The sequence below is a fragment of the Carassius carassius genome, chromosome 39 (assembly GCF_963082965.1).
Source record: "Carassius carassius chromosome 39, fCarCar2.1, whole genome shotgun sequence".
Lineage (NCBI taxonomy): Eukaryota > Metazoa > Chordata > Actinopteri > Cypriniformes > Cyprinidae > Carassius > Carassius carassius.
Genome location: NC_081793.1, coordinates 7,261,339 through 7,280,299, shown reverse-complemented (window position 1 = coordinate 7,280,299; position 18,961 = coordinate 7,261,339). Strand labels below are relative to the sequence as shown.

At 43.3% G+C, this 18,961-nt stretch overlaps 1 protein-coding gene across 1 annotated transcript in view; it reads left to right on the top strand.

Moving 5' to 3' along the window:
* Positions 1-18,961, top strand: part of LOC132121319 (serine protease HTRA1B) — a 54,819-nt gene that overhangs the window by 32,413 nt on the left and 3,445 nt on the right. Inside the window, exons 4-8 of the mRNA XM_059530604.1 lie at positions 13,702-13,896; positions 16,709-16,741; positions 17,065-17,179; positions 17,344-17,401; positions 17,566-17,661. Coding sequence (XP_059386587.1) covers positions 13,702-13,896; positions 16,709-16,741; positions 17,065-17,179; positions 17,344-17,401; positions 17,566-17,661 — 497 coding nt within the window. The remainder of the gene's footprint in view (positions 1-13,701; positions 13,897-16,708; positions 16,742-17,064; positions 17,180-17,343; positions 17,402-17,565; positions 17,662-18,961) is intronic.

Genomic DNA, 18,961 nt, shown 5'->3' with positions numbered 1-18,961 from the left:
GCAAACAACGGCAAACACCCGCCCTGTGGCGCCACCTAGAGTCCTCTTCAGCCAGTTCAGCCAGCCGACAGCCCTCGGAGGAGGAGCCCATGCAGTTGGGTCGTCTGCGGCTTACACCACGGCAGAAGCAGGAGCGTCTGTCGTCGGGGGCGTGTCTATACTGCGGCAAGGGAGGCCACTTCGTCCTTCAGTGCCCGTTAAAAGGCCAGGGCCCACCAGTGAGAGGCGGAGAGTCCTGGTGGGCACGGTTCTCAGCTCAAGCTCTCCTGCAGCACGCACTCAACTGCCGTTCCAACTCTCCTTCCAGAGTCGTTCACACACTGGACTCGCCCTTGTGGACTCAGGGGCTGAGGGGAACTTCCTTGATGCTGCCTCTGCTCAACGTTGGAGAATACCGCTTCTTCCTTTGGTTAGTCCCGTATCAGCATGGTCATTAGCTGGCCGTCCCCTTACCACAATCACCCACGTCACTCCCAAGATAGATCTTCATATTGCTGGCAGCCATCATGAGCGGATTGAACTGTTTATTATTGATTCCCCTAAGGCTCCTTTAATTCTGGGACACCCATGGTTGCACAAGCACAATCCCCACATTGATTGGGTCGGTAATTCTGTTTTAGCCTGGAGTCAGTCTTGTCACGTGTCATGTTTGGTGCTGTTTTTTGTCCTGTCTCTGTGTCTTGTGTTCCTCAGGAGGATCCCTCTGACCTGACTGGTGTTCCGGCGGAGTACAATGATCTTTGGGCGTTCTTCAGTAAGGCCCGGGCCACCTCGCTACCTCCGCATCGCCCCTACGACTGTGCCATTGATCTCCTCCTGGGCTCTTCTCCGCCTAAGGGTCGTTTATATTCCCTTTCAGGTCCTGAGAGAGAGGCCATGGACAAGTACATACGTGAGTCACTTCAGGCTGGGCTCATCCGCCATTCCTCCTCTCCCGCTTGTGCAGGTTTTTTCTTTGTTCAGAAGAAGGACGGCTCCCTGCGCCCCTGTATTGATTACAGAGGTTTGAATGACATTACTATCAAGAACAGGTACCCCCTACCTTAAATGTCTTCTGCTTTTGAATTATTGCAGGGAGCTCGGGTCTTCACCAAGTTAGACCTGCGCAACGCCTACCACTTGGTGCGCATTCGGGAGGGGGATGAGTGGAAGACGGCATTTAACACACCTTCGGGACACTACGAGTACTTGGTTCTTCCGTTTGGTCTTACCAATGCTCCAGCCGTTTTCCAGGGACTCGTCAACAGCGTGTTGGGTGACATGATTAATCAATTTGTCTTTGTGTATTTGGATGATATTTTGATTTTCTCCTCTTCTCTCCAATTACACACCCAGCATGTCAGACGGGTTCTCCAGCGGTTACTAGAGAACCAGTTGTTTGTCAAGTTGGAGAAGTGCGAATTCCATGCTGAGTCAGTTACGTTCCTTGGCCACATTATTTCTACAGAGAGGATCAAGCCTGATCCCGCTAAGATTGAAGCTGTCGCCCAGTGGCCGGTCCCTGACTCCCGGAAGGCTCTGCAGCGTTTCCTGGGTTTTGCTAACTTCTACCGGCGATACATCCGGAATTTTGGTCAGATCGCTGCACCGCTGACAGCCTTAACCTCCACTAAGGTGTCCTTCAGGTGGAACCGGGAGGCGCAGGTAGCCTTTGACATTTTAAAGTCCCGTTTTGTCTCTGCACCTGTTCCAGATCCGGAGGCCCAGTTCATTGTCGAGGTTGATGCTTCGGACGTTGGGGTTGGCGCAGTTCTATCTCAGCATTCCCTCCATGATGGGAAGGTTCATCCTTGTGCATTCTTCTCTCGTCATCTCTGCCCTGCAGAACGTAACTATGACATCGGCAATAGAGAACTGCTGGCGATACGATTGGCCTTGGCGATCAGGCTCAAGCTCCCTCCTACTCTTGGTCGGGTTCACCCGGTGTTTCATGTTTCCAGGGTCAAGCCTGTGTTCTCTTCCCCCCTTAATCCTGCTTGCAGTCGCCCCACCCCCCACCCCCTCGTCTTGTGGATGGATCTCCTACCTATATGGTTAAGAGATTACTCGATGAGCGGCGCCGCGGCAGGGGGTTTCAGTATCTTGTGGACTGGGAGGGGTATGGTCCAGAGGAGAGGTGTTGGGTGCTGTCCCGGGACATTCTGGACCGCTCGTTGATAGAGGACTTCCGGCGGCATCGAGGTAGGCCCCTTCCTAGAGCGCCAGGTGACGCTCCTGGGAGGGGGGGTGTACTGTCGGGTCTCGGGGCTAATCACCTGCCTTTTTGGTGTGTGTGTGGGTGTGTGTGTGTTGGGATGGTTTGACAGCTCACCGCGTCTGCCTGTTTGTGTTTTCCCTGCCTCCCTTGTTTCCCCGTTGTTAACCTTAATTGCTCGCCAACTGTTCTCTATGTCCTTCTAATTTTTTCCCCTTTATTATTCCCTGTGTTTCTCTGTCTATTGTCAGATTGTTGTTACTCGTACCAATAGCTCCGATCATCTAGCAGCTCTTTGTACTCACCTTGTCGTGTCTTGTCCTCAGGCTCCAGTGTTTTTAGCTGATTTCTCTGCTCTTGTTCTTACAAGCCCAGGGCTCCTAGTAGCTTCCAGCTGTCATCCCTCCGGTTCGGCGGTTATACGTACTTCTGTGGAACATTACTCATCTGCTTTGACTCATCTGCTGCTCATCCTGTCACTGCGAGTGAAACCTGTGAAACGTGACTCATCTGCTACTCATCCTGTCACTGCGAGTGAAACCTGTGAAACGTGACTCATCTGCTACTCATCCTCTCACTACGAGTGAAACCTCTGAACCGTGACTCATCTTCTCTGTCTCCTCTGTTTGAATAAAGCGTTGAGTTTACCCGCATCTGAATCCAGCCTGCTTTCTCCTGACAAAAGTAGCTAGCACCTCCTGACTTAATCAGCTGTGTGATTTGAGTAACATGAAAAAGGTTCAGTACTTTAGGTTAGGGCTTTATTCAAAACAGTAAGCCAAAGTATAAGCAGAAGTAATAGTGATGGTGGACTTAGCACACAGAAAACATGTTTCCCAAATGTCATTCCATCATTTCCATCAAATCTCCTCTTCCATTAATAAGAATACCATCATTTCTATTCCAGCATCTGGAATTATCCTTAGGCTACAAGCTGACCGCTGTAAATACCAGTAGAGATGCAGATACAGACTACTATATGAGACTTTAAAAGGACATCCTTTAAAAATCATATTTAAGTAAAGGCAAAATATATATATTATTTCAGAATACACATTTAAATGTTTTGTGAGTTTCAACAGATAGATTCCTTCCAAGGCTAGCTTGGTGATATGAGCAGCCTCTTTTCTGTATTGCATTTTTTTTCTTCATTTCCTCCCTCTTTTCCTGTTGCCAGAAGGGGAGTGGTGTTAAAATCTCAAGACTGAAAAGGGAGGATCTAATCTGATTCAGAATGGTGACAACCATACAGCTGGGGCCACCACAGACATTAATTGCTCTTTGATTAAATATTTTTCCCCCCCAAACAACCATAAGTTCACATTCAGTCTGGTACATAACCAGGATTTATCAACACAAATAATTCCACACATAAAACTAACGAGCTATACTTAATTTACTTGATCAGATGCACTTATATTACAACCCGAATTCCGGAAAAGTTGGGACGTTTTTTAAATTTTAATAAAATGAAAACTAAAGAAATTTCAAATCACATGAGCCAATATTTTATTCACAATAGAACATAGATAACGTAGCAAATGTTTAAACTGAGAAATTTTACACTTTTATCCACTTAATTAGCTCATTTAAAATTTAATGCCTGCTACAGGTCTCAAAAAAGTTGGCACGGGGGCAACAAATGGCTAAAAAAGCAAGCAGTTTTGAAAAGATTCAGCTGGGAGAACATCTAGTGATTAATTAAGTTAATTGATATCAGGTCTGTAACATGATTAGCTATAAAAGCTTTGTCTTAGAGAAGCAGAGTCTCTCAGAAGTAAAGATGGGCAGAGGCTCTCCAATCTGTGAAAGACTGCGTAAAAAAAATTGTGGAAAACTTTAAAAACAATGTTCCTCAACGTCAAATTGCAAAGGCTTTGCAAATCTCATCATCTACAGTGCATAACATCATCAAAAGATTCAGAGAAACTGGAGAAATCTCTGTGCGTAAGGGACAAGGCTGGATACCTTTATTGGACGCCCGTGGTCTTCGGGCTCTCAGACGACACTGCATCACTCATCGGCATGATTGTGTCAATGACATTACTACATGGGCCCAGGAATACTTTCAGAAACCACTGTCGGTAAACACAATCCGCCGTGCCATCAGCAGATGCCAACTAAAGCTCTATCATGCAAAAAGGAAGCCATATGTGAACATGGTCCAGAAGCGCCGTCGTGTCCTGTGGGCCAAGGCTCATTTAAAATGGACTATTTCAAAGTGGAATAGTGTTTTATGGTCAGACGAGTCCAAATTTGACATTCTTGTTGGAAATCACGGACGCCGTGTCCTCCGGGCTAAAGAGGAGGGAGACCTTCCAGCATGTTATCAGCGTTCAGTTCAAAAGCCAGCATCTCTGATGATATGGGGGTGCATAAGTTTTTAGAGCATAAGTTTTTAATAAAGGTTTTAGAGCAACATATGCTTCCCTCCGAACAACGTCTATTTCAGGGAAGGCCTTGTTTATTTCAGCAGGACAATGCAAAACCACATACTGCAGCTATAACAACTGCATGGCTTCGTCGTAGAAGAGTCCGGGTGCTAACCTGGCCTGCCTGCAGTCCAGATCTTTCACCTATAGAGGACATTTGGCGCATCATTAAACGAAAAATACGTCAAAGACGACCATGAACTCTTCAGCAGCTGGAAATCTATATAAGGCAAGAATGGGACCAAATTCCAACAGCAAAACTCCAGCAACTCATAGCCTCAATGCCCAGACGTCTTCAAACTGTTTTGAAAAGAAAAGGAGATGCTACACCATGGTAAACATGCCCCGTCCCAACTATTTTGAGACCTGTAGCAGAAATCAAAATTGAAATGAGCTCATTTTGTGCATTAAATTGTAAACTTTCTCAGTTTAAACATTTGCTATGTTATCTATGTTCTATTGTGAATAAAATATTGGCTCATGTGATTTGAAAGTCTTTTAGTTTTCATTTTATTAAAATTTAAAAAACGTCCCAACTTTTCCGGAATTCGGGTTGTATTAATTCTATTATTCATTAAAAACGACCTCATCATGCTCTGCTTTTGCACAGAACCAGAAGGTCTGTTTGGCTGGTTTGTTTCAGAAGAAGTCATGTATTATAATACAACAGCTGTTATCATATACCAAACATAACAACTGAATAAACAGAGCTATGAGAGTTTATCATGGCTGTATCTGAAACCGAAAAAATGTAGTGGGGATAGAAAGCATCAAAATGAATTGTTGAATTAATTGTTTGTGTATCAGGACGTTTACTCTTGGCAGGTTTGGTTAGATTTAAATTAACTTTGGTGCAATTGTTCTGTTAAAGGGATGGTTGACTGTTTTTTTTTCTAGGCTTGATTGTGTTTATGGGGTGCAGTCTAACGTGTTTATGCGGTTTTTTTTTTTTTTTTGCTTTTTTTTTAACACATTATTTTTCACATAATTTACCTTTATTCCACACCGATCTGTCCCTTCTCTCACAGGCACCTCGACTATTTCTTGTTTTATGAAGCCCCTCCCTCAGAAATACACAATGGGCTGAGATTGATCAGCCGGCTCAGTGTATTGTGATTCGCTAAACCGCTTCTAGAACGTGTATGAACATCCCGCCCCTCAAGCTCAGAATGTGCTCTGGTTGTACTGTAAACAATGATGTCCTCTGTATTGCTTATCAATCTGAGGCCGATTGAGAAGCAGAAAATATTAATGAAGAGAATTGCGAAGAACCTGTGCAGGCATATCTCTTAATGGTTTGTTTGTTTGTTGTTGTCTCATACTTTTAGATACGCTGTTGTTTGTAAATGCTACTGCTTCTGTTAGCTTTTAATATACAGTTTTATTCTGATTACAGCTTTAATACAGCACAGCAACTGTACGCGCGTCCATGTATAATGCTTTTCATTGCTATGTGAAAATAAGTTTATAAATGGAACAGTTTGTTAGAGCTGATCTGACGATCTGAATGAGAGAGAGAGAGAGAGAGAGAGAGGGAGAGAGAGAGCAGGGTGACGCGAGGAACAGGATTGAGAACCGCTGCTTTAAAACTTTGGTTTTGAAACTTGTGAATCCATTAGAATCGCTAGAAGACAGAAACGCGATTCATTTATGTGTGATTTTTACGTGCACCCCTAGTTTTCTCTTCCTCTTCTCTAAAGCAGCACAGCATGGCCTCGCCCCCTTTTGTTGCATGTTCCTGAGGGCGGGGTTTATCTGGGTTTGTGACGTAACAGATCTGGGAAGAAGCTCATTGTAGTACCTTACCAGCCATTAAACTGCCCGAATTTTAAAAGATGCTATTTACATTTGCATTGAACTTTCAGTGCTGCAACTTTGCAGATATTGTTTATGCTCAAACAGCAACATTACACACTAACTCATGTTAAAAAAGTGAAATTGCAATCAACCACCCCTTTAATGCGGTTCATTTGAATAAGTGAACAATGCCAGCCAAACCTTGGTGCACAACAAAAAAGTTCCAAATGGACTCAACTGTAATATGAACACAACACGGACCAAAGACATCTAAACCAACCAAAACAGGACGTGATATCATGCTATGCTAAAAAGGACAGAATGCTCAAGCATACCTGATGCTTCTCATCGTAGGAGCTCAGTAAAGCTCATTACAGTTCAGTATAGCTGTCAAATCTACCTTGTCTCTGTGTGTGCAGCAGAGGAATTCCTGGCACTGTTTTGACGTTTGGTAATTTCACTACATATACATCTTAAAAGCTATCCAATCAGTTTGTAACTGTATCCGTATGTCACTTGTTTTGTATTTTTATGTTCAGTGTTAAAAATGACTGAATTATGTGGTCTGGGCCAAAAGAACCAAGCGAATTATATACAAGTGTAAACACAGCCTAAATGTATCTTTTCCTGCCTATGATATCCCACAATCTTGTGCATGCATTAGTGGATAATGAAAAGAATGAAAATGGGTTCTGACGGATAAGTTGAAAGAAGAATTCACAAATTTCCATTTTTTTCCTCATTTCCCATTATCTACTTAGACGTCATACTGTAGATTATTATATTACTAGAGTCATAAAAAAATTGATGTGGTTATCTCTAAAACTCACTTGATCTTGTCCTAGGACATTAGGTGTGTTACTATGATGGCTTACAGTCACTTTGAAACCAATTTCACAATAAAGTACCTTTACACAAAAACTATGATGACTGACAGAGTAGAGAGCAATATAGGGAAACATGTCTTTACTGACATTTCTGCAAATCTCTAAAAACATACCAATACTGTAGATATGCACTTTCTAACTGAAATGAACAGCAACAGTAAAAAAATGAGGCAGTAAAACAGCAACAACTTTTATTCCTTTTCCACACAAATTATGATTAGAGGGGCAGATTTGTAAACTGCTGTCACATTCATATATTTCAGATAAAACTGAAGCACTTATGCCACATTTACACATAGCCGGGTATGTAGAGAAACAAATATTTCCCCCCCTCCGTTTTCAACCCGCATAAATACGCCGTCGAGCGCCATCATAACTATGCCAAACCTATGGGCGGCACTGTAGGGAGAAGGATAAAGCCATGCAAGCCAATCAGAATCAGAAACTTCCTGTTCCTTTCAAAACAACACAGACATGATATAATACAGCAGTTGTGTTTGCAAATGCAAACAGACCAAAAGCGTTTGCACAAACGTAAAAATGAGTACCACCTTAACAGCATCCATGATCAAACAGTAACGTTACCCAAACAAATTCTAAACATAGGACGCTCACATGACGTTAAGCATTTTCTGGTGCATAATGTGACGTTTGAGAACCTAAAACCCCGTTTCTCCCAGTTGACACGGCAACACATAACCGGCGTTTTCAGAAATCTCCACTTTGGCCGGAGTTTTTAGAAATAATCGTTTTCAGGGATAAAAACGGCGTTTTCGTGTAAATGACAGGCCAAAATGCAGGGAAATATCTGCGTTTTCCCATCGTGTAAACGGGGCCTTAGTGTCACTCACTGGACTTTTCACTTTGAGGGCCCTATCATACAGCTGGTGCAATGGGGCACAGGGCGAGACAGAAAAAAGTTTTAGTACTTTTTTTTTACCGCGTTGTTTAAATAGCAAATGCATTTGAGCCCATTTGTGTTCCCATTGGTGTGCTGGTCTAAAAAAGTGCTGTGTTCATGCGCATTGTTGGTGCGTTGCTATTTTAAGGAAATGAAAATAGACTGCGCCATAAACAAACTAAAACCTGGTCTAAAGTCTGGCACAATATTTTTTCTTTATTTAAAGAGCACGTTAGTACTATGCACCTATAGGCAGGTGCACAATGTGCGTACACTTTGTTTATTGCACACACACAGGGACACGTAGCAGCACACAAACAAAGAAAAATGAAAAATCACATTCCGCCTTGTAAATAGTGAATGGTGCGAGCGCAACTGGCTTTTAAATGGGTCAGGAGATGAAACTCTGATTGGTTTAGTAAAAGTTACGGCCAAAAAACACCCATTGCTCATTAAGAGAATAGGGACAACCCGTTTAGACAATGTGCCAGGGCGCATAGAAAAAGTGGACCTGCACTGTGCACTTTAGACCATGCACTTAGATCATTAAAATAGGGCCCTGAATGTGTTGCAAAACATGCAGGAACTAAAGTAATATAATTTTACGGAATTGGTACAACAGACACTTTTTTTCCAATGTGCCTAGTTTGGTAGTGAGGTAACAAGATCCTTTCAGCCGACCCAGCCAATGTCATCAAAAGCTTAAAACTAGAATCAGTTGCATCAAAAGACATGCAAATGATTAGCAGATAATTAGGGAGTAACATGGAGGACATATCCTCATCTAAACATCAGAAAGCTGTAGTCCGATTTAGGTCTCAGCAGCTGAGGTGTGTGGCTTTCTCATGTGGCTCTTAAGTCTTTCATTATCTGCAAGATCATCTATAAATGCTGAAACCACTGTACAGGCCAAGACATTGCATCAAAAACAGCACATAGAGATAAAGGTAGAGTTATTTAGCCACAATGTCAGACTTCATGTTTAGAAAACCAACTGCTGAGCAGAAGAACCTCAAACCAGCTGTGTAGGATGGTGATGAAAGCTTAATGGGTGTCTATGGGTGTCTTTTTCTGTCTTATGGTCAGTTCAGCTTGCCATACCACAGAGCACTTGAGGAAAATACACTCAATAATCAGTCTCTGAGTGGCGCCGATACAGGATGGCTGCCTCCGTGACGTGCTCTGCAGTTGTTTTTGTGTTTTTGTTAGTTTGTCCTGTCTTTAGTTATATTCCTGCAATCAGTTTCACCAGGGACGAATTGCTGGATATTCGGCAACACACATCTCCCGATATTTCACCGGTTTTCGACTATTCTGATGTTTTGCTGGACATTCTTGTCGGCGGAGCGGCTGCCCTGATCACACGCTTCAAGAGGACGCGCAGGCGGGGAAAGCGAGCGGGAGCGCTCGTGAGACTCAGAAAACGCGGATTTCGAACGCCGTTGCCTAGCATCCATCTGGCAAATCTCCGCTCTCTACCCAACAAAACGGACGAACTGCTTCTGCTCTCTAGGACAAATAAAGATTTCTCCCACTCTGCTGCTCTGTGTTTCACGGAAACTTGGCTGAATGACACCATACCGGACAGCGCGCTCCATCTGCCGGACTTTCAGCTGTTTAGAGCGGATCGCGACGCAGAATCAACGGGGAAATCGCGCGGCGGCGGGACATGCTTTTACATCAATGAACGGTGGTGTACAGATGTAACTGTGTTAAAGACGTGCTGCTCAAATCTCGAAACGCTCTTCATTAATTGCAAGCCGTTCTATTCGCCGCGGGAGTTTCATTCGTTCATTCTGGTTAGTGTTTACATCCCTCCTCAAGCGCACGTGAGCTCAGCTTTACAGAAACTCGCTGAGCAGATCACAGAGACAGAACAACAACACCCAGACTCTGTTTTAATCATTCTTGGGGACTTTAATAAAGCCAATCTCTCCCGTGAACTGCCAAAATACAGACAGCATGTTACTTGTCCCACAAGAGACAGTAATATATTGGATCACTGTTACACAACAATAAAGGATGCATTTCACTCTGTTCCACGAGCAGCTTTGGGACATTCTGATCACCTTCTGGTTCATCTTATACCGACCTACAGGCAGAAACTAAAATCAGCTAAACCTGTATTAAGGACTGTAAAAAGATGGACTAATGAAGCAGAGCAGGATTTACAATCTTGTTTTGACCTCACTGATTGGAGTGTTTTTAAAGCTGCTGCCACCGATCTGGACGAACTCACAGAGACCGTAACATCATATATCAGTTTCTGTGAGGATATGTGTATTCCTACCAAGACTCAACTAAATTACAACAATGACAAACCGTGGTTCACTGCAAAACTCAGACAGCTCCGTCAGGCCAAAGAAGATGCTTAGGTGAAGGGGGACAATGTCTTGTATAAACAGGCTAAATACACACTGGAAAAGGAGATCAAAGTGGCAAAGAGGAATTATTCTGAAAAAATAAGGACTCAGTTCACTTCGAACGACTCCGCATCAGTGTGGAAAAGCCTAAAGAAGATCACCAATTACAAGACACCACCCCCCAGCACTGTGGAAAATCAACGACTGGCAGACGATCTGAACGAGTTTTACTGCAGGTTTGAAAGAACACCCATCACCTGCCCTGAACACCTCTCCACACAACCGTTCACACCAATAACAACTCCTGCAACCAACCCTGAATGCCTCTCCAAACAAACATTCACACCATTCACAGCTCCTGCAACCAACCCTGAATGCCTCTCCACACAACCGTTCACACCATTAACAGCTCCTGCAACCCATCCTGATCACCTCTCCAATCAACCGCTCTCACCATTCACAACTCCTGCAACCAACCCTGAATGCCTCTCCAAACAACTGTTCACACCACTCACAACTCCTGCAACCCACCCTGAACACCTCTCCAATCAAGCGCTCTCACCATTCACACCTCCTGCATCCCCCCTCTCCCCCACACCTGCAATACAGATCAGCGAGGATGCGGTGCGCCAGGTCTTCAGGAAGCAGAAAAGGAAAAAAGCACCAGGCCCAGATTGTGTTACACCAGCCTGTCTGAAATCCTGTGCTGACCAGCTGGCCCCCATCTTCACAAAGATCTTCAACAGATCGCTGGAGCTGTGCGAAGTCCCTTCATGCTTCAAACGCTCCACCATCATCCCCATCCCAAAGAAATCGAAAATTACAGGACTAAATGACTACAGGCCTGTGGCTCTAACGTCTGTAGTCATGAAGTCATTTGAAAAACTGGTGCTGGCCCACCTGAAGGACATCACTGGACCCTTGCTGGATCCTCTTCAGTTTGCCTACAGAGCAAACAGGTCTGTGGACGATGCAGTAAACATCGGACTGCATTATGTTCTGCAACACCTAGACAGACCGGGGACCTATGTGAGGATCCTGTTTGTGGACTTCAGCTCTGCCTTCAACACGATCATCCCAAACCTCCTCCTGCCCAAACTAACTCAGCTCTCCGTGCCCACCTCCGTCTGTCAGTGGATCAACAGCTTCCTGACAGACAGGCAGCAGCTAGTGAGGCTGGGAAAATACACATCCAGCACCCGTACAATCAGCACCGGAGCTCCCCAGGGCTGTGTTCTCTCCCCACTGCTCTTCTCCCTGTACACTAATGACTGCACATCTAAGGACCCCTCTGTCAAGCTCCTGAAGTTTGCAGATGACACCACACTCATCGGCCTCATTCAGGACGGTGACGAGTCTGCTTACAGACAGGAGGTTAAAGAGCTGGCTGTCTGGTGCAGTCTCAACAACCTGGAGCTTAACACGCTCAAAACAGTGGAGATGATCGTGGACTTCAGGAGAAACCCCCCTGCACTCCCCCCACTCACCATCATGAACAGCACTGTGACTGCAGTGGAGTCATTCAGGTTCCTGGGCACCACTATCTCTCAGGACCTGAAGTGGGACATTCACATTGACTCCATTGTGAAAAAGGCCCAGCAGAGGTTGTACTTCCTTCGCCAGCTGAGGAAGTTTAACCTGCCACAGGATCTGCTGAAACAGTTCTACTCCACCATCATCGAATCCATCCTCTGCACTTCAGTAACTGTCTGGTTCAGCTCAGCTTCTAAATCGGACCTCAGAAGACTACAGAGGGTAGTCCGGACTGCTGAGCGAATTATCGGTACAACCCTCCCATCTATTCAAGAACTGTACTTATCCAGAGTGAGCAAAAGGGCTGTTAAAATCACTCTGGACCCCTCACATCCAGCACACTCCCTCTTTGAACTGTTGCCATCTGGTCGACGCTACAGAGCACTGAGCACCAGAACGACCAGACACAGGAACAGTTTCTTCCCTCAGGCAATCCATCTTATGAACAGCTGATAATAACTGTGGGACACACTACACTATTTATATTTATATACACTACACTTTTTATCCAACACACATACTTAGCGTACACGTAAATCTTTTGCACATAATATACATGTACATACATGGAACACACTATACTACTTATATTTATATTTATATACACATACACTTATTTATCCAAACACACATACTTAGCGTACAGTTACAATTTTTCCACATAATAGACATGTACATACATAAATGCTCTTTTTAATATACCTGCCATACATTGTCAATTTGTATATTGTCAATCCTTACCCACCTATTTGTATTTTTTTGTATTTTTTATTCCTTATTGTGTTTTTTGTTCTGTCGCTGTTATGTTGCACTGCGGAGCTCTGTCACGAAAACAAATTCCTCGTATGTGTGAACATACCTGGCAATAAAGCTCATTCTTCAATACACTTACAAGAGATTATTCCTCCTCAATAGGAGAGAAACTCCTTATATAAAGAATCTCCCTACATACAAAATTTCAGTTGTGAGATAAACAAGATTAGCACAGCAATAAGAATAAATGGATATCAAATGGAAACTTTTGCTTTGGTCTCCTGAATCTCAGATATTTCTTCTGAAATTTTTTTTATTTATTTGTTTATTTGTTTTCTTGTGGAAAATTCTTAGATGTACAGAAGGGCTATTCATTCATTCATTCATTCATTCATTCATTCATTCATTCATTCAACAGGAATAGTTCACCCAAAATGAAAATTTGCTGAAAATGTACTCACCACTCAGGCCATCCAAGATGTATTTGAGTATTTGATTTCTTCATCTTGGATGACCTAAAAATAAGTAAATTTTTAGTTTTTGTGTTAACTATTCCTTTAATTAATTATTCTTAAAAAAAAAAAAATATATATATATATATATATATATATATATATATATATATATATATATATATATATATGTAAATAGTTGTATTTATTTGATGAAATAAGTAACATAAAACTAATATAATTAAGTTATTTTCATTGGACATACTTGCTTCTTTAGAAAATCTATAGGCCTTACCATAATTCAGTTTTAAAAATATAACTTGAATTAAAGGATGGATAATGGCCGATGGTGTTAAAGTCTCATGCTGTATTTTTATTTCATATTGCAGATGAAACTACCAGTGCTGCTGTTGGGTCGGTCAGCTGATCTGAGACCAGGCGAGTTTGTGGTGGCTATCGGCAGCCCGTTCTCCCTTCAGAACACAGTGACTACAGGCATCGTCAGCACCACCCAGAGAGGAGGCAAAGAGCTGGGCCTACGTAACTCTGACATGGACTACATCCAGACAGATGCCATCATCAATGTGAGCCCATACACTGATAATCATACACTGCGTACGGTCTTTGTTGCTGATGCTCAACCATGATTAAACCTGTATAAATTAGTTTTTAATATATATATATATATAAATTCAATTATTTAGACTGATTTAGTAATGGTAAATAATTTTGAATAAAAACAGTTCATTTAGATGTTACCATTTTTAAATTACCATTTTTAATGAGCTGGACCACAGACAGAAGGCAAAAGGGCCAGCAAGTGCTAAGCATCTCTCTGGGAACTCCTTCAAGACTGTTGGAATATACCGAGGCATTCCCAGGCCAGCCGAGAGACAAAGTCCCTCCAGCGTGTCCTCGGTTTTCCCCGGGGCCTCCTCCCAGTGGGACGTGCCCGAAACACCTTCCCAGGAAGGCGTCCAGGAGGCATCTGGAACAGATGTCCGAGCCACCTCAGCTGGCTCCTCTCGATGTGGAGGAGCAGCGGCTCTACTCTGAGCTCCTCCCGAGTGGCAGAGCTCCTCACCCTAACTTTAAGGGAGCGCCCAGCCACCCTGCGGAGAAAGCTCATTTCGTCCGCCTGTATCCGGGATCTTGACCCACAGCTCATGACCATAGGTGAGAGTAGGAACGTAGATTGACCGGTAAATTGAGAGCTTCGCCTTGCAGCTCAGCTCCTTCTTCACTACGACAGACAGGTACATCGACCGCATCACTGCAGAAGCTGCACCTATTCGCCTACAAGACCCCAAGATACTTGAACTCCTCCACTTGAGGCAGGAGCTCTCCACCAACCTGAAGGGGACATGCCACCTTTTTCCGGCTGAGAACCATGGCCTCGGACTTGGAGGTGCTCATTCTCATCCCAGCCATTTCACACTCGGCTGCAAACTGTCCCGGTGCATGTTGAAGGTCCTGGCCCGATGAAGCCAACATGACAACATCATCTGCAAAAAGCAGAGACAAAATCACATAGTCCCCAAACCGGACACCCTCCGGCCCCTTGCTGTGCCTAGAAATCCTGTCCATAAAAATAATGAACAGGACCGGTCATAAAGGGCAGCCCTGCCGGAGTCCAACATGCACCGGGAACAAGTCTGACTTACAGCCGGCAATGCGAACCAAGCTCCTGCTCTGGTCATACAGGGACCGGACAGCCCTTAACAGAGGACCCCGTACCCCATACTCCTGGAGCACCCCCCACAGGAGGCCACGAGGGACACGGTCGAATGCCTTCTCCAGATCCACAAAACACATGTGTACTGGTTGGGCAAACTCCCATGAACCCTCCAGCACCCTGGTGAGGGTATAAAGCTGGTCCAGCGTTGCACGACCGGGAGAAAAACCGCATTATTCCTCCTGAATCCAAGGTTCGACTATCGGCCGAATTCTCCTCTCCAGTACCCTGGCATAGACTTTCCCAGGAAGGCTGAGGAGTGTGATTCCTCTGTAGTTGGAACACACCCTCCGGTCCCCTTTCTTGAAAAGAGGGACCACCACCCGGTCTGCCATTCCAGAGGCACTGCCCCCGACTGCCACGCGATGCTGCAGAGACGTGTCAGCCAAGACAGCCCCACAACATCCAGGGACTTGAGGTACTCAGGTTTGCCTAGGTTTGCGTATGGTTTGCCAGAATCTCTTCGAGGCCAACCGATAGTCTTTCTCCATGGCCTCACCAAACTTCTCCCAGACCCGAGTTTTTGCCTCCACAACCACCCGAGCTGCAGCCCACTTGGCCTCCCGGTACCCATCAGCTGCCTCATGAGTCCTGCAAGCCAGCCAGGCCTGGTAGGATTCCTTCAGCTTGACAGCATCCCTTACTTCCGGTGTCCACCACCGGGTTCGGGGATTGCTTCCTCGACAGACACCAAAGACCTTACGGCCACAGCTTATAGTGGCTGCATTAACAATGGAGGCAGAGAACATGGTCCACTTGGACTCAATGTCTCCAGCCTCCTTCGGAATCTGGTCAAAGCTCTGCCGGAGGAGGGAACTGAAAATGTAACACATGGCGAATAAGCTGGGGAGCTATAAGCAACCCCACACCAGCCCGCCGCCTCTCGCCGCAGGCAACTCCAGTAGAGAATCCAGCCTCTCTCAAGGGGGATGGCTCCCAAACCCAAGCTGTGCGTGGAGGTGAGCCCGACTATCTCAAGTATTCCTTGAGGGGAGACCCGGCCACCAGGTGCTCGCATTCGGGCCCCCGCCCCGGCCTGGCTCCAGGGTGGGGCCCCGGCTGTGCCATGCCGGGCGACGTCACAGTCCTTGTTTTTACATTTTTCATAAAGGGCTATTGAACCACTATTAATCTGACCCGTCACACAATATAAAATTATTATTATTACTATTATTTTTGTATACACTGGAAAAAATGGTAACCTTAAAATAGTAAAATGTAAATTACTGTTTTTAGTCAAGTCAAAAATAAATTCAAAGGCTAAATCATGATAGAAATAACTATTTTACAGGGCACAAATATAATATACTCTGATATGTAGCATGATATTTACATTTTTTGAATAATCAAGATTTTTTTGTTTTTGAAAAGTGTCTCTAATGCTGCATTCCTTTGATCAAAAATACTGTAAAACAGTCAATAATGTAAATTAGTACAATCTAAAATGTTTTCTATGTGTGTGTGTGCACGTGTGTACACATATGTATGTATATAGATAGCTGTAAATATGAAATTTAGATAGATAGATAGATAGATAGATAGATAGATAGATAGATAGATAGATAGATAGATAGATAGATAGATAGATAGATAGTTGCATTATCAAGAGAAAAAATGAATCGGACATTTTTTCATAAACACAAACTCTTTCTGTGTTTTAGTACGGTAATTCAGGAGGGCCCCTGGTGAACCTGGTAAGATTTTTGCTTTTTGTTATGATGTCCTTCTTGTACGTAAATAATAAAACCAGCTACAGTCTTATGTTTTAGTGAATTAACAGGAGTAACAGAATGCAGCCAGAGTTGATAATGTTTAAAGCATGTCTTTATGAGCCTAGAAACATGTGTTGGCAGACCCTGTGTTAAGTCAGCCGCGATCGTAAAAACGTGTGCATGCATAATGATCAATGGCGGAAACATCCCATTGTGACAGGAAGACATCTGTGCATGCAGATGTGCGGTGTGTTTGTTTGTTCACATTTATACTTGTGTCTTCACTCTTGTGTCTGTTGCTGTAGGATGGTGAGGTGATAGGAATCAACACGCTGAAGGTGACAGCAGGAATATCCTTCGCTATTCCTTCTGACAAGATCCGACAATTCCTGGCTGAGTCTCACGACAGACAGGCTAAAGGTCAGGATTCAAATGTGCTAATTCCGAAACTCTCACACTGCCGATCAAAAGTTTGACTACAGGCAACTATTTGGTTTCTTAATTACTTCAAACCTTTAACCAGCAGTGTATTTTGAGTCAGATTTATAGTATCAATCAATAACTCTTGTCATATTTGTTTTCAGGAAAAACAGCCACAAAGAAGAAGTATATCGGTGTAAGAATGATGACATTAACCCCAATGTGAGTCACAAATGCAGTGCATTTTCTTAATCCTGCAGTGTGTTTGTGATTACGGAAAAACATATCATTTCAAAATTGTATTATCCATTATACATATACATAGCAGAAACTGGATTCAAGAAAACATGTCATTTATGTCTGTACTATGAATCTGTCACTCACAGACTTGCTAAAGAGCTAAAGGAAAAACAGAGTGATTTCCCAGATGTCACCTCTGGAGCGTATGTCATTGAAGTTATCCCGAAAACACCAGCTGAAGTGTAAGTAGCCCAGCACATGTAGCCATTAGAATTCCACAGTTACCCAAGCATCTTCAACACGAAAAGTGGAGTCACATGCAAGAGTGAAATCAGGTGGTTGGAGGGATGGAAAAATAACAGAGATGGGGGATTTTATGCCCTCAAACCAGATCATAATAACAAGTGCAGTTTTTCTTTCTTTATGTTTTTGCCATTTTAATGCAGTCCAGCAGTGTCACATTTGATGCTCTTTTAAACATATAGATGCTATATTTGAATACATAGTGGTTTAAATGGTTTTGAGCTTTCCAAAATAGTCATTTTAGTCAAAGCAGCAGTGCTTTCTCTCTTTTTTTTTCTTAGAAGTTAAGAGTTTTTATAGCTAAAATTAAATTTCAGTACATAAGTGGCCATTTCCTGTCATTGTGGTCAGCCAATTTAGAGCAAATTGAGTTGAATGCTGAAGCATACAGGATAATTTTTTTTTATTTGTTTTTTTGTAAATGTACATCCCTTACATAAAAAGAAGTTTATTCAAGTGTACTATTAGTATACTTCTTTTAAACTAAAAAATAGGAAAGTAAGCTTTTAGTTTACTTTTTATGTACTTGGGGTTTATGTACTCCTCAGAAATATACTTAAAATTACATTTAAGTATACTTGACTTAGACTTACAATCAGTGCTTTAAGTGGCCCAAAAGATAAGGGGGGTAAGGGGGTGTCTGCGGTCTTGTGTGACGGGATGGGGGGCTTATGATATTAGACTTCGTAGCCTATAATAAAAGATAATGAATTTCAAACCTTAACTAAACAGTTTTTTATTCAAAGATCAACCGTCAGTTATTACTCTTTAGTCTGCCACAAGAAACAACAACATTAAAATCATGAACTCAAATGTCATTGTAAAAAGAAAAAAAAAAAAAATGACTGTTGTAACAGTGCGTTAATCAGACCTTTCTGTAACGCTAACGCTAATGAGCTTAAACGTATTTTTTGTACACAGTGCCGCAAACTGTCAATCACTCCTGTACGCGTGCATCACTGTCCTCCTCGCAGCTGCAGCAACTTGCGCTCTCTTCATCGAGCTTTAAAACAAAAAGGGGACAAAAAGGTCGTATTGTCTTTGTGCATATAGATTAATTAGATAAATGAATATCTAAATTCGTGCCTAGCCGCCTACGGTATTTTTTTAGAACTTAGAAAAAAGATGCTGCAGCCAATGAGCAGCCGGCGGGGGCTGGTTGCAGGACGACTCAACCTCCGCAGACAGTTTTTAATGTTTATCAGACAATAACTACTCAAGATTTTGCTTTAGTATAAT